General features: G+C 42.1%; 2 protein-coding genes and 1 long non-coding RNA gene across 4 annotated transcripts in view; 2 read left to right on the plus strand and 1 right to left on the minus strand.

Annotated features, from left to right (window-relative positions):
- LOC108624030 (junctophilin-1) overlaps positions 1 to 19925 on the minus strand; it is a 39419-nt gene extending 19494 nt beyond the window's left edge. Inside the window, exons 1-3 of the mRNA XM_018022979.2 lie at positions 19557 to 19925; positions 14070 to 14666; positions 8614 to 8825 (exon numbers count right to left, since the gene is read on the minus strand). Coding sequence (XP_017878468.1) covers positions 8614 to 8825; positions 14070 to 14380 — 523 coding nt within the window. The 5' untranslated portion in view covers positions 14381 to 14666; positions 19557 to 19925. The remainder of the gene's footprint in view (positions 1 to 8613; positions 8826 to 14069; positions 14667 to 19556) is intronic.
- The window catches only part of LOC113464201 (uncharacterized), a 110528-nt gene that overhangs the window by 37390 nt on the left and 46504 nt on the right, over positions 1 to 26634 (plus strand). For both annotated transcript variants that reach the window (XR_003389047.1, XR_003389046.1), the window contains exon 3: positions 990 to 1097. This is a non-coding gene — a long non-coding RNA (uncharacterized LOC113464201). The remainder of the gene's footprint in view (positions 1 to 989; positions 1098 to 26634) is intronic.
- LOC108624008 (cytochrome B5-like protein) lies at positions 22463 to 25067 on the plus strand. Its single transcript, XM_026812785.1, has 2 exons — positions 22463 to 22562; positions 23803 to 25067. The coding sequence occupies exons 1-2, from the start codon at positions 22534 to 22536 to the stop codon at positions 24314 to 24316; spliced, it is 543 nt and encodes a 180-aa protein (XP_026668586.1). The 5' UTR covers positions 22463 to 22533; the 3' UTR covers positions 24317 to 25067.

Here is a 26634-nt window from a genome sequence, read left to right on the forward strand (position 1 = left end):
CATAAACTTTTGGGATTGACTGTATAGCCAATACATCCTTAATCTCACATAGACGTCTCTCGTTTCTTTTCGACTGTTTCTAAAAATAAATGAAAAGGAGCCTGGAATCCGCGACTAGTTGGAAGAGTTCATTCAAGATCGCTTTTCCAGCGTAAAATCAAACCACCCTCGCATGGGACTTGTTTTCTCTAATAAAGGAGCGGGGCCGTGAAGTACGTCGTTCCTTTCGGGCTCCCAACTTCCCTGATTGCGGGATAATCTCTCCGACAGCACTTACGGCTTCGACGAGAGGCGATAAGAATCGCATGCATCTACGTAAAAAGCGGCCAAAAAGATCTCCTCATTTTATTTAGCCCCTTCACTTATAAAACTGTACCGTTTAAATCATCATCCCGAAGCGTTGCCATCCCATTAATTTCCAAGGCGCGTTTATGTAATGCGGGGAACGGTAGAGACGGTAACACAAATCATTCAGTTTTATCTCGTCGAGTAATCGCCTTTTAACGCGAACCGTGCTACTTCCATTTGTACGGCTCTCTCCGACCGTTGGTCCCTTTTGCGTGAGATGCTCCCAAATTAATTTCCCGTGCAAACTGTTATATAAATTGAATGCTCTCCGGGTGCCCTTGTACTTTCTCAGTCCCGTAAGCTCATGCTACTGGTTTCTTCATTCAAAGAGTAGAACAAAAGTAATTGATGTTTACTTTTAAAACAGCAAAAGTCAAGTTGTAATTATTTATTCAGTATACGAAAATACGAAAATACGAAATATTATTTTAAATTGTTTATTAATCATTGATTTGGTATGACAGAAATACACTTTGGTATGCCATAATTTATATACACCTCATAAAATTATTAAGTAATAAGTGATACGTTTTATTGGTTTACTCTGTACGCAAATACTTCTTTCATCTTTTCTTCTTCTTCTTCTTCTTCTTCCTTATGCACTCTTCTAAAATCGTAACCCATATTACGTTTTATTCAAGGCCCATCGGCGACCTTGACCGGCAATCGAAGGGTTCAAATGGACGGGTGAATCAACGAGGTCCGCATGGTTTGCTTTGAAGGCAAAGGCGTGTCCAGCGGAAGCCACGGTAAATAAGTATAATCACGATATTTGCACGGTAACGTCCTTCTCCACGCGGCTTGCACACACGCGCTTGTGCGCTTTGCTTCCACTTTGCACATCGGTGAACCTCTTCGCGCTTCGCGCACACGGTACACGTACACGTCGGCCAGGAATTATTTTCCTTATTCTACTTAATAGCCGGCCTTGAATATACAAAGCATGAAGAACGCTTTTTAAAGTTTGTCATTACGCTTTTATGTCTCACATTTGCATGCCGAAACATTTATCCAAGGAAATTAAGATGATATTGGAGAACTTCATTAATGCAAGCGTAGTGCAAGATTTAGATAAGCAGCAACCATTATTCTAGCTTGGTGCAATTTACCTACACCGATTTTTAAGAAGTTTCTATTTTCTTTTCTAATTTATCAAGAGAAAATTAAAGCTTATTCTGTATATTCTCTTTTTTTTACAAATGTTTGACCATTAGTTTTTATATATTGATACCATTATAGTAATTTCTGTATACAAGTGGAAATTGTTCTTCATATAGAATATACACTTGTTTAGAAACAGAATATCGAATCTAAATTCATCTGTCCAAATATACGAGCTTGATTAATACGTTTTGCATCAAGTCGCAGCATTGTTTACTTCATCTCATAATTCACCGGATTTTTGCGAGGTTAAAATTGCTTGCGGTCTTCAGGCATTACATTCGAGTCGCTATGACGTACCGCGCGTGTTTGTGCGGAAACATCGGCACAGCTGCGTCGCAGATTTTCGCCGATCGTACGCGATCCTCCGGCGAATAATCAATCATTTGAACGAGTCTCGCGGCTAGAGTTCGAGTTATCCCGCCGTTAATTTCGTAACGCGTCGCAAACGAGGACTAGAACGCGGGAAAATGGTGACCTCGAGGCAGCGACCCACTGAGCTGTTAAATTAATGGTCAATCCATCTTCGTTCGAGTGAATGAAATTTGCTACAAGAAAATTGTTCCAAAAATTGGAACGATTCTAACGTTATTAAATCCCATAGAATATTTTACATGTAATTACAACATAAAAACATGAATTATTTTCAAAAACAGATTAAAAAAAATACAGTTGAGGGAATACGATTATATTTAATTTGTTATAATTTAAGTTATTTGGAGAACCGTACACGTTTCTAAAATTACTCACGTTCGTTTCGAGTATAAAGAGAAACAGATTCGTGGTTTCTCTGTTTCAAAGCAATTTCCTGACGAAAGGATAATCGGAATAAAGATCGTCCTACGCATCAATGGTACCGGATGACCAAAAGTGGCCGGTTCACTGCCAGTTTCCAGAAATCTCGCCTACAATCCGACGCGAACGCGGTTCGAGTACGAAGAAATCCTGGCCTGGCACGGTCACGTCATCGTGCGTGCCTTTACACGCGAAAATAGCACGCATCGTTCGCCCCGGAATTGGTCGCGCGATATTCGCAATTTCCGAATCAATATCAAAACAATACAACTGATATCGCATGGAACACACGTACTATCGTTGGTAAATTATTAGAACCTGATTCAATATCAAAACATACATCCGAAAGAGTACTTTTAACGAGTATTCAAGTGAAGGTTTCTATTTTTCTATTTTTTACAAGAATTTTTGCAAAATCTGAGTTATTCTTAATTTAAAAAATATTTATTTTACATTGAAATTATTACATAAAAATTGTTTAAAATTCCTTTATTTGTAACACGACTTTATTCAGGATTTGCTGTACGATTTGAAATATGATCAGGATTACATGATTTAGTATAATGTTTTCATAGCGATTGATAGACATTGAGCATGCATTTATGAACACGCGTGTAGAAATTCACTTCCAACGTTTTTATCGAAAGGAGGGAAATCTCATGCAGGCAGTGAATGAATTCGGAAATTGAATCACTTAAGGGAATTCGAACAACGCTTCCGTATTCTGCCTCACTCTGGACTAGTTTCCGTGGTTTACGAACCAAGTTAAAACCAACGGCGTCGTAAAGGTGATAAGACTACGCGAAATTAACATGTCAGCTTAAATCATTCAAAATCCGGGCACCTATTCGTCCAGCGTATTTGCATACGTAAGTGATTTTACTACTCTTATTTTAGCGACAATCGGTAATGATTATTGAGTCGACGGGCTCCTGCGCCGACGTTCCTTACGGAACTCGAAAGGGTTATTGATTTCCCTGGGTTTATTGTCTATTAACAGAGCCAGTTACTTTACTGCGTTGCAATTAACTTCCAAGAGTAGGTCTTCGAACGGCATAAGAGAATTAATCGTTACTAAACCATCGATCCTTATGGAAAATAAAATATTCATGATGTTCATTTAAAAAACGAAATCCAGAATGGAATTTAAACATAATAATATGGATTTTTTGTCTTGCATATTTCTGTGCTGTTAGACATTTTTATTTATATTTTATTGCACAATTATGTGATTAATCATCAGATTTAATAATGTAAAAAACGTTGACGGTAGAACTCGTTGCAGCGACGACCTGTTCTACGAAAATCGGTCTAATCGCTCGAAATATCCCACGACGTACGGCTGCACTGAAAATAAACAAAAAAAGTCCGAAAAATTCGGTGGCAAAACGTTTTCCAAGCACCGTTCCGTTGCGTTGACGGAGCAGGGACCGCAGGAACGTTTTTAGGTCGACCTGGTTATGTAACACGCATAATTTCCAAAAAGACGCTCGCGTCACGCTTTAGCGCTCCCTGCATCATAGTGATTTTATTTAAAAGAATCTCTTGTCAGTACATACACACACACACGAAGGAACTCGTCATAAGATTTTTGAACCTGCACCTATTATTATTTTGTGCAAATTGAATGCTTCGATTTGAGATTTTGGAAAATTCGCCAGACGTGGAAATAAGTATTTATGAGTACTTATTGCGCGAAGAAAATGTTTATCAACTAATGTTTTTTAATATAATAATTTTATAAACAGCTTTGTTATAATTTAGTCAAAGTTGATAAGAACGGTGCTGCACCCTTCTTGCTACGACGTCCTCAATTTCTATACCGACTTAGGCTCTGTATCTACTTAGAGATTTTCGGTACGAAAACGTTACTTGACTAATAGCTTTATCCAGGGAACATCTACATGAAATAGGGGCCTCGTATCTTTCCGAACTCGTAACGGGAGCCACGCAGATTTCGTTGTCGCGCGGTTCTTTCCCATAGCTCGTAGTTAAGAGTTACGAGCGTCTCGTTAGGCATTCCTCGCGTAACGATTTTACGAGGCGGGCATACATCATCGGGCCGCGTTTCTTCCTTGACACGGGGCGCCGCGAAAGATCAGAAAATGCGGGCAGCTGGCTCGTTCAAGCTCTAAATAAAACGCTCAAGTGCAACCGGCGAAATGAAACGCAATAAAACTTATCCGCACCGCAGCTCTTTCTCTTTCTTTTCTCTCCTTCCTCTCGCTCCGTCTTTTGTGAACCTTCCGTTGCCACGAACGATAATTCAGCGCCGTCCAACCCCTCTCGTGTCGCTATCAATTGTTGTAACAACTCGAGACCACCCGCTATATTTATGTACAAAATGTATTTCTAATATAGCGCAGATAAAGCAAAAGTATCGTATAGAAACTTCGAAGAAACTTGCTCAGAGGCAATAATTATGAAATATTGCGAATCCAGTCTATTTTTCTTGTTCGCCTTTTACTATTTTCACCATCTTACCGCACGCTATTCCTGTTCCTCATTCTTACTACTGTTTTATGAGATTGAATTTCGTTTTATTCCTGTTTTTGGAATTGTCTCTGCTGTTCCTTTGAGATTGCTGCTCGGAGCTTGGGCATCGGTTTTATATCGCCCGTCTCATAATCGTTTTCTTAGTCTTCGTCCCTCTTGCGATGGGCAAATACAATTTCCTCCTGTGTTCTTTCGCGAAGGGTTGCTGCGAGACTCGAATGGAGGCTGCGTAACCTCTCGCAAGCGAGGAGACGTCCCGTCGGAACGGTTGCGAGATTACAGAATCGATAAATTGATTGGTCTAATTTGTCTCTGTCTATTTCGTTACATCAGTCGTCTGCGAGAGATGATCGAACGTTCTTCACTACTGCTCAGAGCTCGAGGATTCGTTACGTTTTACAATAAATTTATGATCTTTCGTTGAGAATGTGTAGGAGAAAGATGTACGATAAATCCTGATTCAATTTCTGCGGTACAATCTCGTAATATCTTATCCGGGATAATTATTAGTTCCCGGAACATCCTCCTTGAATACTTCGATACGCTTTGCCATTATCGATCGCTTCGGCAGCATTAAGCCAACAATGTAATGCTCTTTAATTAGCATAACAGTATTGCCGTTGAACATTCGGTAATCCGCTTTTGTAGTATCCTTGGCATATCGTCGTGAACATACAGCGGCTGAATCCAATCATGCAAAATCATCGACGAATTTTAATAAAGGCTTTTCATTTTGAGAACGAGAATATTTTCTTAAGCTCGATGCCTGTTTTTGTATGAACATCATTTTTGTGGAAAGTTGCTCGAGGGAGAGAACACGAAATTGTAGACACTGATCGACGGCGTATTGGGACGGATAATTCGATCAATTGCAATTTACTCGTTCATTTCGCGCTCGCAAGGTCAAAACCTGAACGAAACAGGAGTAACGAGGTCCGTCCCTACGGGCGAACAGGAAACAGCGAATGGCCACCGAGAAAAGCGTCGACTACTTTTTCGGTAATTTATCGAGTAGCATCGATTTTGTTCCGAGTACAATATTAATTCGAACGCGATTCAAAACAGTTCTATTTCTGAATGTATGATTTAATTTTATTCAATTGAACTGAGGGCACGGAATCGATGGTGACAATTATTTTGATGTATTTTAGAAACACATTTGTTTGCGTTTGACCGAGGAATTGACAGAATTAAATGAAAACAGTTTCGATAAATCGATTTCGAATTGATCCTAACTTTATCCAGTAATTTGTTATAATTACGATACTTTTAATCATTCAATTATTTCGAACGAAGAGATCAAATGTAGATACGAAAAAAATGTTGATTCTATTATTATATATAGACGTGGTTCATCATGATTTATTATCGTCACTGAATCACTCTTCTAATTCTGTGCTGTTTAGTCGTGATTTTAATAGAACCATTGAAGCTCATTCCCATTTTTTATTAATGTTCTAACGAGATATTTCTTTAAAGAATGTATATAAAATATTTACTTGAGAAGTGAATGTCCAAATTTATTTTCCTAACCAGATACATAATCGAAATCGACAAATATATCATTCTTAAGCAATTCTATTTTCTTCCGTAGACCGTCGATTTATTTTTTTTCCCCGTGCAAATTGGGGTCGTCCTCTCGAACGCCAGAACGTGGAAAATAGTTGCAACGTGAGTCACATGATTTTTATCGTAGTTGATCTGAAACTTGCTTTACGACTCACTTGGACCGGGGACCACCGACTCACTTGTCACTTTGCATTTCTATGAAGAAAAAGGGAGAAAGAGAGACTGGAAGGAACACGCGTGCACACGAGAAGGTGTGATGAATATTAAATAAACGGAAACGCGGAACGGGGACATTTCAACCCCCCAGTCCTCGCTTCGTTTCGCGCGTGTTCTCTTGCTATTAAATTCCACATTATTCGTACCAGACGAGTACAGAGTTAAGAATTGCCTTGAAAACATACGTGGTACATTTTAATAGAAAAATTATATACAGGCACAAGTCAATCCATTTGATAGAATGATTCCATTAATAGAAACTTCCTGTGCATTTAATATAACACAATGCTTATTCAATGCTTTTATTAAAATTCATTTTCCAAGTCTCTATACTAAAAATCAATAAATAAAAAATAGTTATATTGATTGTCTCTGATATAAAAATGTTTGAACCGCAGATTAATTTGTCCAGTCGTATTTGACACGTGAATTGGTATTTGAGTCGCGGAGATTTGAAGGGAGCGAGTACGAATGATCAAATTAATGCACCCTTGTTTGAACAATTAGTGGAGGTTTCTTAAGCGGCACGTGACCTTAAAACATCGAATTGGCCCGCAACGTGATCCGGAGGGGAATGCCTTCGGAAGTCCAAGTTACGAGGTCCGAGATACGTCATACGTATAATGTAGTTGATAACGTGACACGCACAATTCGTCGCACGCGACTCTGTTATCACGCGATTCTAATTAATGCAACCGTTCGCCTATTCCTTCCGCTTCAACGTAATTGGTGTCTTTCTTTATGTAGAACTTAGTCACGTATGTTTAACTCAATTTAATATTTCATGTATAATTCATTTACTTATTTTAAGTCATGACGAATTAGAAGACTATTTTTACATAAATTATATTATTCTGTAATTATGGTTGAGAATATTCTTTTTCGTTTGCATATGTTAAACGGTTTTCGTTTGCATATGTTAAATGGTTTTTAAGCTTTACTATGATAACATTAATAATCAATTCTATTTGATGATTAGTAAAAAATTACGTGAAATAAATTTGCCACTGTATGCCATTGAGTTCTGTTCTTTCTCTTCAGTGTAAATGATAAAACTTTGGATAATATGTAGTTGCATTAATGCACTGACCGATATTGAATTATGATTATGCTCATATAGCCGAGTACAAGCTCTTTGTTAGCGTCAAATTCCTGGAATCGAACGAACTGCAAGTCTTAGCCCCAGTGTTTATTAATTATCAATCCAATAAAACTGATCGTTCGGAAAGATGGCACGGTGGCTGGTAGTGTTTGGCCGGGCGGCCAAATTGGCATCGTGCCCGCGTTCGTGCAAAAAAGGGACCCGTGCCTGTTGCAGACAGATCGGCAATTAAAACGCTTATTAATAACTACGGGGATTAAAACGCAAAAATTTCGAACGATTCGTCGTCACCGGCATTAATCCCGTCGAATGGAAATCGCGAAGATTGTCGAGTCGTCCCGTCGACAGCTCCGCGAATCGATTAATCGGGCGCGATTGCCGGGACGGGGACAGGGACACGTGTCACTTCGAGTTTGACAAAGATCTCCATGCCGAGTCGCTTCGACGCCCGGGATACCACCAGTATCCTTTGATCTGCTTCTGACAGCTTTATTTCGCATTACTCGGATGTTATGAAGTTCTCGTAAAGTTCGCGTTACATTACGTCCCGTTCTCTGTGATTCTGATCGGCGCCGGATCGCGTCAATATCGAGACAGATCGTGAGTTCAAAAGGGAATCCTTGAATTTTTTATATATAAGTTTTCACGTTTGGGTGCATAAATATTCAATGAGTCAAGTCTCGAAATGAGTCGTGCAGATCTCCCGTCGACGCGTTCATAGTTATTGTCACGTTTCACTAATATTGAGAATTTTCCTGTTTAATACAAGTTGAGAGTCTGAGTCGATGAATAAAGCAGAAAATGGAAAATGTATTTAGAGAATGTCGCTGCCGCGTGCGTGGATTCGCAGGATCCAGGAATATCTCGATTTATATCTATGCACAGTATTTGTATATTATAGAATCAACGATTGAAGTAATACTCACCGCTGTCCGCGTAGGTCTCTGAACCGTATCCGTCCTGAAGACCGTTCGCCCACGTGCCCTCGTACCTAGCCATGGACGTAGTCGATTGTCTGACGCCGTATCGACCCTTGAATCCTTGCGTCCACTCGCCACGGTAGATCCACCGTCCACGGGTTTCCATTCCCAGGCCATGGCGTTTACCGTTCTGCCACTGACCCTCGTAAACCGAGCCGCTAAAATCGGATATCAGGGTTGACAATACGTGCGCATGCAACCTACACTCGTACGCCTTTCGCCCCACGCAAGGGTAATGGATGCCTCCCTTCAAAAGGATGGTACTTGTTGCATTTTAAAGATTTTTATCAATCAAGCTTATATCACGTTTCCTATCTGATCAGGATTGAAAGTTTAAACCGTACAAAGATCGTTATTTAAGTTCGTAAATTGGATTTGATGTATTATAAGAAAATTCAATGCAGACATCATAAATGCTGCATGTTATATATAAAAGTATTCAGAATATTAGTAATATTAGAAGGTAAGCAGATTTTTTAAACAGATTTCATTCTACATAAAATCTAATTATTCAACTTTCGAAATTTCGATATGAAAAGATTAGAAAGGCAGTGACAGGAGTTAATTGAAATAAGAAATTTGATTTCACTGGTTTGTTTTTGCGATAAGTACGACGCGAAAGGAAGTCATTATCGATGCGTTCCTTTGAATGTGGCCTTTTCACCAGCTGCTCTCGCCTTGATGCGACTTGAGACGAATACATTTCACGGGATAAATCCTCGTTGGCTTTTCGAGGGAAAAAAGAACGGATCGGCCGATCTCAAGAAGCAATCTTTCTTCCTCGAAGCCTTCTCTCTCTCTCTTTGCCCGATATCGAGGAAGGAAAAGCAAATTATTAATCGGTTCTCTCGCGAGCACGTGGACATCGTGCCCTTTTGATAGGAAAATCTTGCATCCAATAAACATTTATCGTACGCTACACTTGCATCTTTTACCTTTCTTCATAAACCCAGATAATGCATCACCGAGTCCAGTGAAATAAAATTTCAATTCAAATCTCATACGATATTCGTCTATAATTTTGAAAGGAATCGAGGGATTAAGAATGTAATTTCTCCTTTGAATCTTTCATTAAGATTCCAGATCGAATTTTTAATAGTATAGGGAATGGTTTCTGTTTACTAAACGTTAATGCGGTAAAAGCAACAACTCCAATAAAAAGTTCATTACGTTTGCAAAGTGAGCGTTAAATAAGAAGATCACGTTCGCTAATCGACTGTGAATCATCATTAACATCATCGGGATTTCTAGCAACCATTAGCGTATTTATCGAGACGGTAAGCAGAATACACAACGCCGACTTTAGTGAGACGAGAAAACCTATTTAGATTTACCGTCTAGCTTCTTAGTATTTTTAATTTATCATAAGTGCTGGCAATTGCTACGTTTACTTACTTTCACGAGAATTACGTCTCGAAAATTGCGACATTCAGCGCGATTCGCAAACAGCTCGGAAACTCGTTTTAATTAACGGCGACCGGGTCGGTTGTGATTGAAAATCGCGTTCGCATCGATCGAGAAAGGAAACTCGAGGAAACGTAGAAAATCAAACGAGGTCGCTTGCATTCATTTTATGAATGGATCACCGATATTATGTTTTTCATACGATCTGTGTTATCGCGCGCAGCTCGTTCCGTAAAAACCTATCAACTTTCAATGATAAAACTCGTGAAAACTCGCTACGGGATCGCTATTAATAAATTTTATGAATAGAATCCCGCGAACTGCTTCAACCGAGTGTACAATATTTGTTGCGATCGCAAATCAAAAATGCATCTCGTTCATTAACTGGACAATATCACGTTTTAAATCCATCGAGTAAAAGATTTTTGGCAAACGGTCTCGAACCGGAAACTCTTCTTTCCTCAGGGAAAAACAAACCAATAAAATCCACGTTTTTATTAACCTCGGCGACAGAGATAATAAGTGTTATCAAAGATAATTTCATCGGCGAACGACGGTCTCGTCATTGCGGGTTCGTCATCAACGAGCCGGGATTTATACGGCATCCCTAGGAAAACGTGACTTGACGAAGACCTTGCTCTAATTTAAACAGAAACGAAACGGACGGAATCTCTCGGCCCAGATACGTGGTATACGCGAGAAACACAGGTTTCCCATCTTCGCCCCTCGTCCTCCTCACTTTTCTCTCTCCCCTTTCTATTTTTTCCACGGGAATTTCCACCCTTTCAGCGTCTAGTGAGAAGACGCACTTTGATCGCCAAGCGGCGAGAATATTAAAAAAAGAGTCGCGGCGAGAAAACGAGTCCGTTGCCTAGGATCCCTAATATCTTTAATTGCTCGTTGCGAGGACGAAGTAGTGGAGTCAACAATTTCTGCGCCATACGCCCTGTTCTGTACGAACTTTTGTTTTACTCGATTATCGAGATTATTATTGAAATCTTTGCAGTTCGAAATTTGAAAACGGTGGACGTTTCGTTAAGCATGTATTGGCTATACAGTCAATCCTAAAAGCTTATATACCTTAGAAAAACGCATTTCCTATAATTAAAAAGAAATCAGACGTCGGAAGAATAATGCTAATAATAAATAGCTACGTGCTAAAAAGTGTAGAAGGAAATATCCAATCAAGTATTGACGCTGACGAAAAATTCTTTTTTTCAAAATTGCGAAAAATGCTTCAAATAAAAGTTGTTTTTCTTCTAATTTCGATATTTAACGAGTTACGTATGATTATTTGGCATTTTATTGATGTTGACGAAATCCGACCATCCCAGCGTCGAAACTGCGAACTTTTGGCAAAAAATTTCATTTTTCCTTAATTACTCCTAAACCGTTGGATATACAGAAAAATTGCATCAGACCTTTCTTGTAGAGGACGACGAGATCTACAAATTCTGTATAAAATTTTTTCGCTAGCATCAATAGTTTACGAGTTATTGACGTAAAACGAAAAAACAGTTTTTTGCAAATTACTCGTTAACTATTGATGCTAGCGCAAAAATTTTATACAGAAATTGTAGATCTCGTCGTCCTCTACAAGAAAGGTCTNATGTATTTAATTAGTATTTAATTAGAGAGAACAATGCTTGACCGATCAGTAGAGTTCGGAAGAGAAAAACAGATTAGACTCTTTTAACTAATAATTTTCTATCATGTTAGCCAGTCGCATGAAATAAGCAATTTCGCATAAAATCGACCAGCCGATAAGAGCGTGTTATTATAGTTCCCGATTAGGGACCTTCTCGACGTGCGTGATTATTCGAGATAAGATCGAACAACTTTTTCCTGATGCGTACCGCCACGGAATTCACGGTACATAATCGTTACATGGTTAGTTTGTAATAATACTTAATCGATGAGGAAACAAAAATCTTGGGTCATATCGTTGAACTCTAAGTAGGTCACAGATTTTCTGGTTTCCAAAAGCGTTTGTAAAAGAATCGTAGACTGTGATAATTACATTCATTCAAGAGTGTAATTAGTTTTTTAATTCGAAATTAATTGAAATATAAAAATAAAAAGAAAATACTGAAGCAGTAGTTCATGAAGAAGAAAGGTAAAAGTGGAATCGATTTCATGATCATTCATTTAAAGGTTTTATGATCAGACTCTGTTAACGCGAAGTATGTACTGCGCACTCGGCGATAGTCGCCTAAATATCGGAATGTTTCGGATAACGGTGGCGTCCCAATAATTGACATTCGATGATGTCGGGTATATTCTTGAACAATCTGGAACATCGATACATCAAGGTTGACCCATTATCCGAATATTCCTGGTCACCGAATGTTGTCCAGGGCTGATCAGTCATTTATGATTTCGAGTTAATCAAATATTAGTTCGGAACGTGTCAATATATGACGTACATATGTACGTATGTGTAGCGGAGAGAAATTCGCGGGAATTTTTCGGTCCGCCCTAATCCCGCGTTCCCATTGATGAACATCGCAGTGCGTGGACTAAAAATACATAAAAATGTGGGTCAATTCCCCTATACGCTGAGACGCACGCGCCCGTCGCAGCCGCGTGTTAATAACAATTATATATTTACGGGTTCTCGTTGCACCGGATCTATTTAAAGACGCGTGACAGAATTTCTTCCGGAACGATCAACGACTCAAATATAGTCGTACGTTGCGTTATATGATTTCGTAGAACGGACCGTTTCATAGTATTTCCTTAAACCGTGTGCTCGTATTCGGTACAACTAGTAACGGAACTTTTGGAAATTTCACGTCTTCGCTAAATATTCCAGAGGGGAATGAGGCGACAAAGCGTCGCTTCGTTAAAATTAAATAGAAACATCGTCGAAAGACCGAAGAAAACGAATTTCAAATGCAACGGTTATTTCCTCGGAGTTTGAAACAGGAGCCGAAAGTCCTGAGAAAAATTCGAGGGAAGCAATTGTCTAGGCTTGTCCATGAACTACGTCCTAACCGCTCGCGATCCCAGTGACCCGGACTCGTTGTCCTTGCACTCCGTGACCCAGTTTCAGGATCGGGAGATTCCCGCCCGGCCCCAGGTACACCCCGAGATATACGTGTCAAGGTCCTCCGTTCATCTCGAAATGACGCCGTTAGAGACGGCTCCCGGCGATAGAATGAAATCAGCCGACGACTCGGTATACTCACAGCACGCTTCCCCTTTCACTGAAAAAGCTTCCCCTGTTTCGTTCCCGTTTATCTGTAACGTCTTCGCGATTCAAGAAGCTGTTCAGTGCATTATTTTCCGGAATGAATGAAAGACCGTGGAACCGGTTTGATAAAACAGCTTTTCCCGTTATTAAGTTTCAGGAAAATCGCGTCGAATTATAAATTGTGGGAGAGTTCCGAAAACTTGGTTTAATCGAGTGGAACGCATTGTTCTTAGAATGTTTTTCCTAGATCAAGAGTGACTGTGTTAATTCTCGTACGATTCCAAGGGGCAGTTACCGAGATAGGAAGTCGAGGTCGAAGAATTTAAGATATTGAAAACGTTGCAGAATGCAAGATCGTATTCGAGCGAGAACTGACTCAATCTTTGCATATCAGAGACCATTAGTAGATACAGTTTACGATTTATTCCAGAGGGAAGTATCGCGATTTTCTACAGGACGTTTATCGACCTAAGAAACGTCTTTTTTCTAATTCGAGGCACCCGGCTTTTCCGAGCTGTTCAGTACTTTCGCCTACTCGGATCGTATCGGTTATTCGAACCGGATAGCGCTCGATTCGTTTTTCCGAGTATTCGAACAACTCTATCCTCTTACCATCTTAAATAACCTTTTTATAAAAATAAATGAACAGAGAGAAAGTATCGGTCAGCTTTTCGATGATGTCACAGCCGAGAAACGTGTCGAACGCGATAAGCGACAAAAGCGCGAGGAGCGACATGGGGGCGAGAGGCGTCAGTTGAAAGCTTGCCAGAAATTAATGAGAAAGTGAAGCGTTTGATCTCACCTAGGCCAGGTGTAGACACCGGAGACCTCGAACCCATAGTGCCAGCTACCGGAGTAAGCACCTTGGCCCTTGGGTCCAGTGCAGACACCGTGTCCGTGGGCTTTGCCGTCCTCCCAACCGCCGCAGTAGGTGCCGCCATCGTCGAAATCGAATCTGCCACCGTTCACCTGGGCATGATTAGACGCCGCCGTGGCGGTACCTGTCGCTCCAGGTTGAGCCGAGCTTATGCCACCTGTTTGCGGCAATTGGGCACCACCTGCCACCCCGTTCGGTGCCCCGGACTGTTGCCCGGAATGCGGCTGTTGCTGCATCTCTTCGCTCTTCTAAAACCACCACCACCACCACCACCACCACCACCCTCGGCGAGTCGTCCCTCTTTCTTCCCCGCCTCCCTCGTACTTTTTTCTCTTCCTCCTCGTCGTCGTGATCGTCGTCGTGATTTTCGTCGTCGTCGTCTTCGTTGTCTTCGTCGTCGCGATCACCCGTTACCAGAAATCGCACACGTGTACCGCTATCGTCGGACGTCGCTTCTCCGTCATCCTTCCTCTCTCTCCTGACCGCCTCCACGTTTACTTCACGCGTTCCACCGATAGATCTCTGCAAGATCACCGAACAAAAAACCTTTCTCTCGTCGCTGGCAATCACTTCCAACGACTCGAAGCCGTCCCGGAAAGCCACTCGCGTTGGACGTATCTGTCCGGTTTCGAACGGAATCGCCGCACCGGTATCGTTCGACGGATCGGACGAGACTCGGTTCACGGAACCGATCGAGTAAATTTTTTAACCGATTCGACCGATGGCATTTTCGATGTCAAGGATACGGTTTTTTACCTCTTCTTTGTGTACGGTCTATAAATACGAAATTCAGCCCGAAGCGAGGCTAGACGAGAACGCTCTAGGATTCGACACGGGTTAATTTTAGTCGCCGTTGGTCGGACAGCAACGGACCTGAGAGAAACATCATCGCGCCGCGAGATCCCGAGTCTCGGTACTACGATCCACCGGCCGTGTAGATCCTCTCCCCCTACGTGACCCAAGAACGGCCTCGCGTGGCCTTGAAACGCTCCGTAGCATGCGGAATCGATACACCCGGCTTAGATTTACCCGAGGCACTTCTTCCTCCTACCCTTCCTCGCTCACCACTGCCCGATCTACCGATGGATCGATCGATCCTCGATTATCCTCACGCGCGCACGCAGCCACTCGCACTCGCACCTCATCGACGGCCAGCCTACACGCTGCGCTGCTCCGATTCCCGATCGAGCCAACACTTGGTTTCGCGCCACGAATCGAATAAATGGCCAGTTTGAAATCAAACTCTCGGCTCGATCTCGAGGCAACGTAAACGGCACTCGACGACGCACAAGGGGCGGGTGTATCTGGCGATTAACGACGCACAGTATCCGTCTACGAGCGTCCGACGTGCAACTCGATGTCCGAAGAAAACGCGACAGATTTTTTGTCGAATTCGTCGAAACTCGATGGTCGAACAGCAGCCGCGGTTTTGCTGTCCGCCTGACGCCGTTACGCAACGCTTCTATAAGCATCCGTGATCCGCTCGGAATGTCGCCCTCTCTCGCTCGCTCTGCCTCCGGCCGCGCCGTTCCGTCTCTCTTCCTCTTCTCGATCTCTCTCCCTCTGCCTCCCTTCCTCTCTCTCCCTTCGTCGTTTCGCTCGGTTTGGCCCTATGCTCGTTCGTCTGTCCATCCACCCAGTCGACGAAACGAACGCGCGAATGCTCGTTGGAGCACCCTCGTTCCTCTAGTTTGGCCACCGTCCCCCGTCGACCAAGAAGTAGAACAAGAAGAGGATGAAAAGCGGCAGCAGCAGCAGCATTCTTACTCTGCCGTTTCCCTGGTCCTCCTACGTCCGAACAGCGGCGGCCAGTGAATCAGCCCGCCTCTCGTCGGTCCTAAAATATTCACTAGACTTCGCGACTTCGGGAGAGTTTCACGAGGAACGGTGCCGCTCGGTCAGGAATGTAGAACGATTCCTCTGATCGAGGCGAGTCGAGGACCGGTTCGCCACTACTTCGTCCGCGTACCGCTTTCAGGATCGTGTCAATAGAAATTGAACAGAGGCTAACTAAGTCGAACCAAAACCACTGGCTTTCGCGCACACGCGTCTTCTACCTTTTATTCGTTTTTCCTACTCTTTTTTCACGCGGAAGAGGGCGAGCCTCGAGAGATCGAGGCGATCATCGCTGGTATCCTGGTAATCGTGTTCGCGTTCGCGCGCGTCCTCATGATCGTCGAGAGGGTCGGGGCACACGCACCGGGTAGTGGTTAACACTGTCCGCTCGCGCTGATCAGACACGATTCACCCGTTAACCTAAACGTCCGGTCCGTCCGCTCTAGCGACGCTAGAGCGGTGATCACGCTCGAGCTCTAGCCTCGAGGTTTCTCGGCTAGCTGGCTAGGAGCTTCTATTTTTATCATGGGGTTGCGAATTGTTCCCCACGCCGCGTCCGGCGACGATGACGGCGGCGGCGGCGGCGGCCCACGAGGCGGCAGCTCGAGCGGACAGGAGCGGCGAGGTTCGCCAATGCGACCGGGTTCACAACCATTTATAAATAGTAGAAGTTTCGCGCGACCGCGGCGACGCTCGCGGAAAATCGGCGACGATTTGCCGGAATACGGCGAATTCATACTTGACCAAGATTCATCGTCACGCCGAAACCGAACCGTCAGCGGGTGAAGCAACGGAAGGACATAAGTCAATTCTCTTGCCACGGAACAGTTCTACTATCTTCTTCGTCTTATTTATTTATGTTTCGTATCGAACGTCACGACGGTTAAATTTAGGCTTGCCCAAATGATCCATTTCTTGCAAAATGACTCACCGTATATGCATATAAAACTAGTCATTCAACTTTACCATACGGATAGCGCGAGTAAAGAAATCTATGATTAATTCGTCTCATCAGTGGCGACGAATTTAAAATTCTTCATCGAAATTCATACAGAGATTCGTCTACCAGGGCTTTTGAGCTTTATGAAAGATTTACGAGACGACCGAGAAACGTTTGGACGGGCCGATTCATATCGAATCCTGGCAGAAAAAGGGATTTCGTTTATCGATGATTAGATTTTAAAAAGAATTTACGGTGTAACCGGGACGTCTGAACGATTTGATTCATCGATGAACGCGGGGAGGTCGCGGAGTTCGTGTTCCCGATTAACCAGACGTCTTGTAGAACACGTGTACCTTGACGCGATGTGGATAAAAATGGACGATATTTAGAAATAGATTCCTCCAACGGCACGTCTCTGAATTGGTGCGACTGCGTGCACAGGAGGAAGCATGTATCTCGTAATTAGCATTTGTTGATGCACGGCGTAGGTAGACGCTCGAGAGACCCGGTAATGGACACTATAAATGGCGTTAGAGAGTATCACGGCGTGAATGTTTATCCAGATCTGTACGATTACTAACCCGTACGTGGGTGAAACTTACGTGTTTCGGAAGTCTGAATCAAATATGGAGTAAACGCGTAAGAAGAAGAAACAACAATCATATCCACCGCATGCGTTTACCGAAACATCCTTTCACAGAATCGAGGAAATAAGGAAACGTCCCGTGACCCGTCTCGCGTCTCTGACAAAAGAATCTTCGGTCTATGTAGAGGAAATTGAAGAAGAATCGAGATTTCGATCAATTCCGTTAAAAGGTGTATAGCCGGTGCATCATATGACTGCATTTTTGATGTTCTGCACGCGACCCGGTGATGTCGGTCAGTTACTTTCCTCCCGGCGTAAAGGCTGTCTCGAATTCGTCGCGATCGACAGATCAATGATCGTGAAACAACGTTTTTAATGATCGTATGTACGTATTCTCCAACGGGAAAAATACGGTGACCAGCGAATGAAAACCGACGACGTAGAACAGCTCCCAGTGCTCGTCCTCCCGCTTTTTTATATAACAAAAATCAATTAATCGATCCCCCACCGATGTGCCTATTGTTGCACGCAACAACGTTAGAAATAATTATCTACAAGTATGAAGTACGTACGTACACCGATGATGACGCAGCCAGGAGGAAAAAGAAAAGAAGGCTACAAAGCTCCGGTACACCTTCGTTATTAAAATAACTCCTCCTCTTAAAAGAGGATCGTTTCCTTCCCTCGAAAAGAAACGTGCCAACTTTAAGAGACCCGATCGAACGACGCGGAGGAGGAATCAGCGCTCGGTTCCCGGTGAACCAGTTTTCCCGGCGCGGTTCGAAACCGTTTCTTTTCGCGTTCAAAGACCAAAAAGTAGTATCGGCAAGTAATAGCGCGACGCTTTCGTTCCACGCATGCCTCTTCTACCTGCGGATGCGTCCGACCGCATCGTGGTCGCGAATTGCCTTCGGCAACCAACGCGAGTGTCACCCGGCTGCTGACACGGCTATACAGCGCGTCCCGTGTCCACTTGCCGTATCGAAAAGATAAATATATTCATCTTAGATGACATTGAAAATAAATCTTAAGTAGATAATCTGTAGTTAAAATATGAGTTCAGATGATCGTACGCATAGATCCATTTTGGGACACTCTGTACTCTGTATAGCTATACGATGGCACGAGACGCGGGAATACATAGGTACAATCGGTACCTGAGGAACTGTACATAGGATCATGACGTCGTTATTGTAGACCAACGTTAAAGCCGATCAAATATGTACTTGTTTGATTCTGTCGATATTTGATTATAGCAAAAAATCTCGTGGAGTCACGGATGAATAACGTAGAATGATTGGTCGAAAGAGGTGAACGGCTCGGATATCGGTCCATTAAAAATCTAGACTGATATTTTCGAAACTGTGTCATCGACCAGAAACGGACTGAAAGTTTTTCATTTCCAATTGATCGAAGGAGTTTACTTAAACGAAAGCGAAACGCAAAAGTTGTGACCGGCGAGGTAGAAATAGTTATTTAAAAATCACGGCCCTAGTCGTGATTCGGAGCGCAGCTGCAGGAATACCAAAGAAAACACACGGAAATAGAGAACGGCTAGAGCAGATAGAGCGCGCGAGCTGTGCTCGCGTGTCACTGATAAAGCGAGAGGAGGAAGAAGAAGCTCGCAGTCCTTTTCCAGGACCCGGGGGTGGCGTCTCGTCGAGAATCACACACGTCGCACACGAGCCCCCCGCGGCATGCACCGGTGCGTAGATTTTTCGGCGGCCTCGCACTTCCGGTCGATCGATTTTGTAACGCGACACGTGCGGCTTTCCCGACGCTGCTCCCTTTGTATACGCGTGTCCCGCACCACACGAACTTGGAAAAACACGTTGTGCGTTTTTCCGCACACGTGCGCGTCCCAGCCATGCACACACGACACTTGTCAAGCGCACCTTCGCCGCTGCGCGTTCACGCGTGCAGCCCCCTGCGGTACGGGTACAAGAGCACAGGCACAGGCACACGCACTCAACCAGACGCACGAGTCCCGTCGATATTACGTTCGGGGCCGTCTATCCGGACGCGAATCGAAAACGGCGATATGTACCGTGACGTTCCGCGGTGTCCCGACGTTGGAACGTCTAAAAGCCACCTTAATCAGCTCTTCTGCCCCCTTTCTTCGTTCGTCTCCGTTCCCCTCTTTCCCGATCGTTCACCTATAGCCGTAGCCGCGGTCGCTCGTCGCAGTTGCCTCCTTGGACCGTACCCTCTTCCGCTTCCGGTCGACTCGCGTTCCCGTTTGGCTCGAGCTCGAATTTTCACGCGCTCCTCGACGATTAAAGATCGTTTCGTTTTACTGGTCGAGGCTCATTCGCTCTCACAGTCTCACCCTTGCGTTTTCGACGTACACGCACCGTCGGATACGGAGACGTGCGTCAGGGTGGTGGCATGATTGCGACTATCCACCTCGTCGTGCGTCGCCGTCGGCGCTGCTCTCGTCGGGCATCCGACGCCGGCGTCGTGGCGCCCCGAAACATGCGCCGAGAAATTGCGATGGCCGCAATTCGACCTCCGTCTTCGGCGGGATACGCTTGACTGATCGTTGTCGCGAGGATTCTTTCGTCTGAATAATGAAAATCGTCTCCCGGTATTTACATTACGATTTGCCTCACGTTTTCAAGTTCTCTCGGATTATTCATCGTTTTATGATAAATAAAAATAGAACTTGTAACGAGATGTTCTACTGCGGAAGAGTATATTTCTTCCGCGACCATGAATGCGAATTCTAAGAAGAGTCGCGGTGTTCTAATCTACGTTCCCGATTCAATTTTTCTTTTCTGACCCAGATCTCTTCGAGGAATATAACACTGGATGTGTCATACCGGTTAGGTTCGACTATCCTCGAATCGTTGCGAAACTTTTGTAATTGAACTTCGTGCAACGTTTTCTGAAACGAAGTTTCCGGGAAGCGAATTGCCACGAAGCAGTTCAGACTGGGGGCGAAATCTTTTTCGAATGTTTTAAGTCTTTGCGAATTTCGGTCTCACTCGAATAACGCTCTTGTCGTAGAGTTTACCACTGCCAATCGTAAATGTCCCATTTGCGTGTGCATGCGGTAACACATATAGAATGGGGGTCGGTAGAACGCATCTGCATTCACGTCAATTTATGCATGTTCTTTGTACGTATTTCGAATGCAGAATAGAACATGTGTGCGTTGGTTGAGAAAATCGAGGTGTGGCCAACATTTACTGGAAAATCGAACAGCAACCGCTTCTACAATACCCTTCCTAAAATTCAATAGATTCCACTATAGACAAGGGAAATAGGTCAGTCGTGACTTTGTCCACGTTTATTCCACAATATAATAAATATTAATAAACGCCTCTTGCCTTATATGCAATCGAATAATCAAATATTGCGCAAACTTTAAATCATTTGAATTTTCTGTTCATTATTAAAGAATTAAATAGGTATATTTGATTGCAGTTTGCAAATGAGAGAACGTTAAGTTGTAACGAAATCTTTGTATAAATATTTAATTTAATTTTAATTTGAATATCAAATCCCCTCGTGCTTGCATTTCAATTATTAGTTGTTGCTAAATGTAAATCAGACAGCTTTATTTCTGACAAGATGTCAGCACGATGCAAGCAGTATTATCTCCTGTATCGACAAACAGTTAAATATCGACTGCGAACGCGTATCCACCGATGCTATATTTCCATATGATATTTTTTAAGTATGTAGGAAATTGTCCAAATTGACTTGGAAAATTTATTAAGAGGGATAAAAAAGTATCGATCCATGCTCTAAACATTTACAAAAATGCAAACCACTTAAGACTTAGAATTAAAATTCAAATATTGAAATGAAGAGATAGTTTTGTAGTAGAATCAGATTTATTTTTTGATTGATATATGATGATTGTATATCAATAGTGATAACGATAGATAATGAAATAAATAGGATTATTAAGTCATAGCTTTTCGTTGAAGTTCATTCATGTCAGATCATTTTTATAGTAGTACAGAGAGTGCTATGTCAAGTATGAGAGAGACAAGCAGACCTATGAAAAATGTACAATCATAACAAGAAAAGGAATGAAAGGAGTATGTCGTTATTTTGAAATTGCTGACGGTGTTTATTGATAAATTAAGCATTAATTGCTATGACAAACGCCAATAACATTGATTACGTTCACCGTTGACTTTAATCAATTGAGCCAGTTTTGGCTCGTCTCTTCACGAAGTCAAATCTTCCACTTGTTTTCTATCTTCATGTTTTTAATTAACGAGAGAATCCTGTTGGATGCTTATTTACTTCGTTACTGCCATTATATCAAATTGTAACGATTGTGTAAGTGAAGCAAATTCGTGTACGTATACTTTATCCTACTTTTTCATCCGTCCGATACACCCTTGCCGTTTACGTATAATTTACGAAGTATCTTAACGTAACTAGAATGTAATCGTTTAACCACCTTACCGGTTCGTTAAATGATACGTTGTCATTGACGTAACAGAATATAAATCAGACTTTATCTCGTGAACAATAAATCAAAATCGGGGGAACAACGTTGCGATTTACGTCGAAACTCTGATAAGAATGGATATCAGAACACGCAATTTCTCTCCTGCGATTCAGCATATGATTATGTAATTTCACGTATTTATCTTGTATAACGCAAAAATTCTTATGTAAATCGCGTCAGAAGCCAAAGGAAAATTTCACGATTATTATGAATGCCTCATATGATCGATTCTGTTATTAAAATTTTGTACCTGGAATCGATACGTGTTTCGAAACATTAATTAAAGTGCTTAGTAACAATGAATTTATATGAAGAATTATGATTGACGAGACAGGCTTGCTGTGGTGAAACTAACGTTGCCACGGTGTTCGATTCGCTACACCATTGGATTAATAAGACAGTGCGTAACCACGAGACACCTCGTCCGCACGCATTGGGTTTCAACTGGTAATAGAATTATTTTCCATTCCTCTAGGTGGATATTGATTTCTATAGAGTACTCAGTACCGCGTGCAATATTCGTTCGGCGAGTCCCGGGAAACTAAACAGAATGGATAAACATAAAGACGAAGAACTAAAGTAATCATTTTGCATTTCGCTTCTTTTCGATTCAGTGTACGTAGTTCGTCTGCTTTCGTCACGTGGCTGAAGTGTGCCATCGTCTGTCCTCTCTGTCTTCGTGCTTCTCTCTTCCACCGCGTCGATTAGATTGGTGAAATTAAAAGTGCTCTACGATTTTAATGACGCAAAACGTGAAACAGGAGTTTTAAATAGATTTACAGCAGACTCTCCGCTATATGAACACTCATTATGGGAACATTCTGTTACATACTATGAACACCTGTTACCTGAACGTTCCATTACATGTAGTTAAAAGTTATCTTTATACTAATTGTATTTCATTGCTTTAAATATAACTCGAATATTAATCGTTTATTGTTCAATAATTAATTCATATAATGGAGGTGCTACTGTATTTACCAACACCGGTGGAAAATCGCGAGTGTCTTTTTTTAGAGCTCTGATAAGGTGTAATCTATGCTTTAAGAAAGTTGCAAGAAAGTTTAAAATAACTGCTAAGAGACGTTTCGTCAGGCGTGCACTATATCTTTCTCTTACTTAAATCGGCCGAAGTTTTGCCTATTACGAAGGTCTCGGTCTTATCGGTCGGAAGTCGATTTAACTTTCATAAATAGCGTTCACCGGGTTAATTGGTCCATCGCATCCGGTTCGTGTTTTATTCTATCGCAATCATTGCAGAAATTCCGCAAAGTCGTTTTCTCATGACGTCGCTCTCGTTAATTTTAACACGTGACCTCTCGCGGGCTTGTCTCTTTTACGAAACTTCAAACGCGAATCGAGAAAAAAAAGCTTGATAACTTTCAGATACGAACGAAATTTGTTAGGTCTCACGCGGTAGGAGAAATAGTCGACCGTCAGATTTCTTCGAAGAAACGTACCCGGAGATACCGCGAGAGCAACAGAATTATTATAGTCGAAGTCCTGTTCAAGACGCACTCGCAATTAACGGTAATTGTGCACAGCCTAGTGCTCGTTATCGGCAAGTTCGCCGATGCCAAACGCCGTTCTTTATCTAAGTACTTCCATTCGTCACCTCTCTCTCGTTATTACCCGACGAGCGACTCGTTTAAGATTTTTCTTATCCTACGATTGACGCTTGATAGGTTGTTGCATCATGTATCAAGATGATTTATTTACATAATGTAACCGCGTGAGAATCTACGTTGCACATAAGTGTGCCGAGTCGAACGGATCGAGTTTTCGATGGAATGTAGTGATCGGTCGCGTTTCTTTTCAGAAGCACCGATACCGATACGAAAACTAATATCGCGATCGATGCCATGGATCTGGTCAATATCACGTTCCGTTCTCTCGAACTGAGGGAGGCCAGACCGCAGGAAAGTAATTTCTTCGATTTGGAGAAACAAAATGTTGCGATAGAGAGGGACGAAGCTGAGAAACAGTCCAGGAGGGCAAGGCACAGCCTGGGCGAGATCAAATCGTCCAGCAAAGAGGAGACGAAGAAACTGAAGACGATCAATTTGGACGAAGTTTCGTGGCACGATACAGCAGACAATTGTTGGGTCGTGATACACGATTTCGTTTACGACGTGACGGATTTCGTGGAGAGCCATCCTGGTGGATCGGACGTGATCCTGGAATATGCTGGCAGGGACGCGACTTTGCCATTCATCGGCACCGGGCACTCGTCCATGGCCAGAGCGGGTTTGGACAGATATCTGATCGGCGAGCTTCCGCGGGAGGAAAGGATCTTTCGTGTGTCGAATGGCATAAGAATTTCCGAATTTTAAGTTTGTCACGTGACAAATGTGCCTTTCGAGTGACTGTAAATTAGTGTAAAAGATCGATGAGAGCTTTGAAGTGGACCTCGCAGGTGTTATCTATTCTCGAATGGAAAGTGTGCAAAGTTTATGGTCGAGAATCTTTAGATTCATAACTTATATAACGAGGATTACGAAATCGAGGCTTCTTTATAATAGTTCAATCTAATCACGGTACGAACCGTGTTATCCTGCCGTCCCTTTACACAACATGAATATATTAACTGTATTACAAGTATTTTTTATGATAGTTTAATGGTAGTAGTTCTGGGATAGTTTTGCATAAACAAAAAGAGGAAAGTTTTATAAATCCTAATATTTCTGTGACAAGAGTACCACAATTATTCTATTGATTTTATGCATGCATAGGGAAATCGAGTGTGCAAAGTATAAAATTATATGGAATTTCAAAAGACGTGTAAAATGCATTGTTAATGATTTATGCATGAAAGCGACAGTCTAGCCATAATAACTGTTTCATATTTTATACGCTGACTGTTATACTCCAAACTCGATTAATATAATCGAAGCATCAATTTGTACTCTATAGACTGGTTGACGACAAGATATCGTGTATTATGTATCTCACGTTTTAATGAGACAAAAATAGGAAACCCCGATAACATTGTAAGAGAATTTACTTCTAAAAGTGGTCGTCTTATCTTAAACTGTAAATCGAAACATGTGTGGAATATAAATTACATTGAAGATGCGAAAGGAACACTCGTAATTTGATACCTTGCAAAGTTTGCTAAAAAACATCACGTCTTTGCTGACTCTAGAATTGGGACTGTTCGAGATTCGTTCCACCAACGGTACATGTAATTCCTGACGTTCCATACCCCATCCAAATAATAATAATAATGAATTAACTATTAATTATTATCATTCCACCGACGAAGCTGACCCAATACCGACCAGCGCATTTAATTAATAAAACAAGCGGCGTACCACCGAGCGGGAACGCACGATTCATGCTTAATTATCTTTAGCAATGATCTTTATTTGCGATACTGCGGACGATAACGAGGGCTTTTAATTGTCCTAACTCTGTCCTCCTCTGGTTCGTTCCTTCCTCCTCGATCTGCTTCATTCGATGCGGAATCTCTTGCTCGCTGGAACAATGGCACGCGCGGACAGTCGCGTGCCGCGAGGGAAAATTAATTTTAATAAGGCCCGCGTAATAATGCATATTCCCGGTATATACATAAATTCATATCATAGTTCGTTCGTGCACTAATGAAAACGTTAGCCCTCTGAATATATCAGAGATTATGCGAAACACCGTCCACAAATTTCTAGGAATACATTAATCCTTTATTGTAGCAGAATTAATTTTCTTGAAACGAGAAATATTCCCGAATTATTACTTTTTTTTCTTTACGTATATTACAGGGCTTTTTAGTTACAAAAACTACTGTGTTTGATTACTTCAATCAAAAGTTTCTTGCCATAATAAGTTAGAGCGGAGCAGGTGAACGTGTAACGGCTCAAGGAGCGTCGGCCTAATTGTATGCACGTAGCTCGCGGTAAAACCGCGGCGTCTGGGTTATTGCGAGAGATGTTTCATTCTTTAATTAGACGCCGTGAAATTAGATACGTTCGGCGTGTCTGCGGTCGCTGGTCCGAGGTATTTAAGTCACGCCTTCGTGATCATTTTACATTACGTACATCGTTCCATGTGCGGATCTCTCTTTGCATTCGTTTCGTAACGGCGACAAGTTGCAATGGCTTTCCTTGTCGTTTAAGTTTTAACGTGAACGTTTAAGACTTATTGGAACAAGTAAGAAGAGGGAATATATATATAAAAAAAAATATAGTTGTAAAGGTTGAGAGTCAAAGAATTGAAGGAGCTGATTAAGTAGAATTGATGGAGCAGAAGATGAAGACACTTTATGTCATAACTATGAAACCAATGAAAGATTTCCATTGTTCTATACATATTACTGAATATGTGGCACATTGAAATTTTATATTTATATGTAAGATAATTTTCATTGGCTTTATAGTTACAACGTAACTTAGTTACGTTTTACACCGGTACATTATATTTTTTGGTCCTCTAAACATTCATAATATACACAACATACAATACATAGCGGTTCAGTTTTTGTTTTATTTCCATATTTTAATACGATATTACCGACAGAATGGTATCGTGAGTAATTAGTTTCTCGTTACCCACGAACTGCTGCATTGTTAAACCTGTTTCTCCTGTATGTTTCGTTTTATCTCGGTTATTTATAATGCTTAGATAGAAGACAGGTCAACATTCACGTACGGAAATA

Source organism: Ceratina calcarata, unplaced genomic scaffold (assembly GCF_001652005.2).
Source record: "Ceratina calcarata isolate Rehan_Ccalc_2016 unplaced genomic scaffold, ASM165200v1 scaffold297.2, whole genome shotgun sequence".
In the NCBI taxonomy this organism is placed as follows: Eukaryota; Metazoa; Arthropoda; class Insecta; order Hymenoptera; family Apidae; genus Ceratina; species Ceratina calcarata.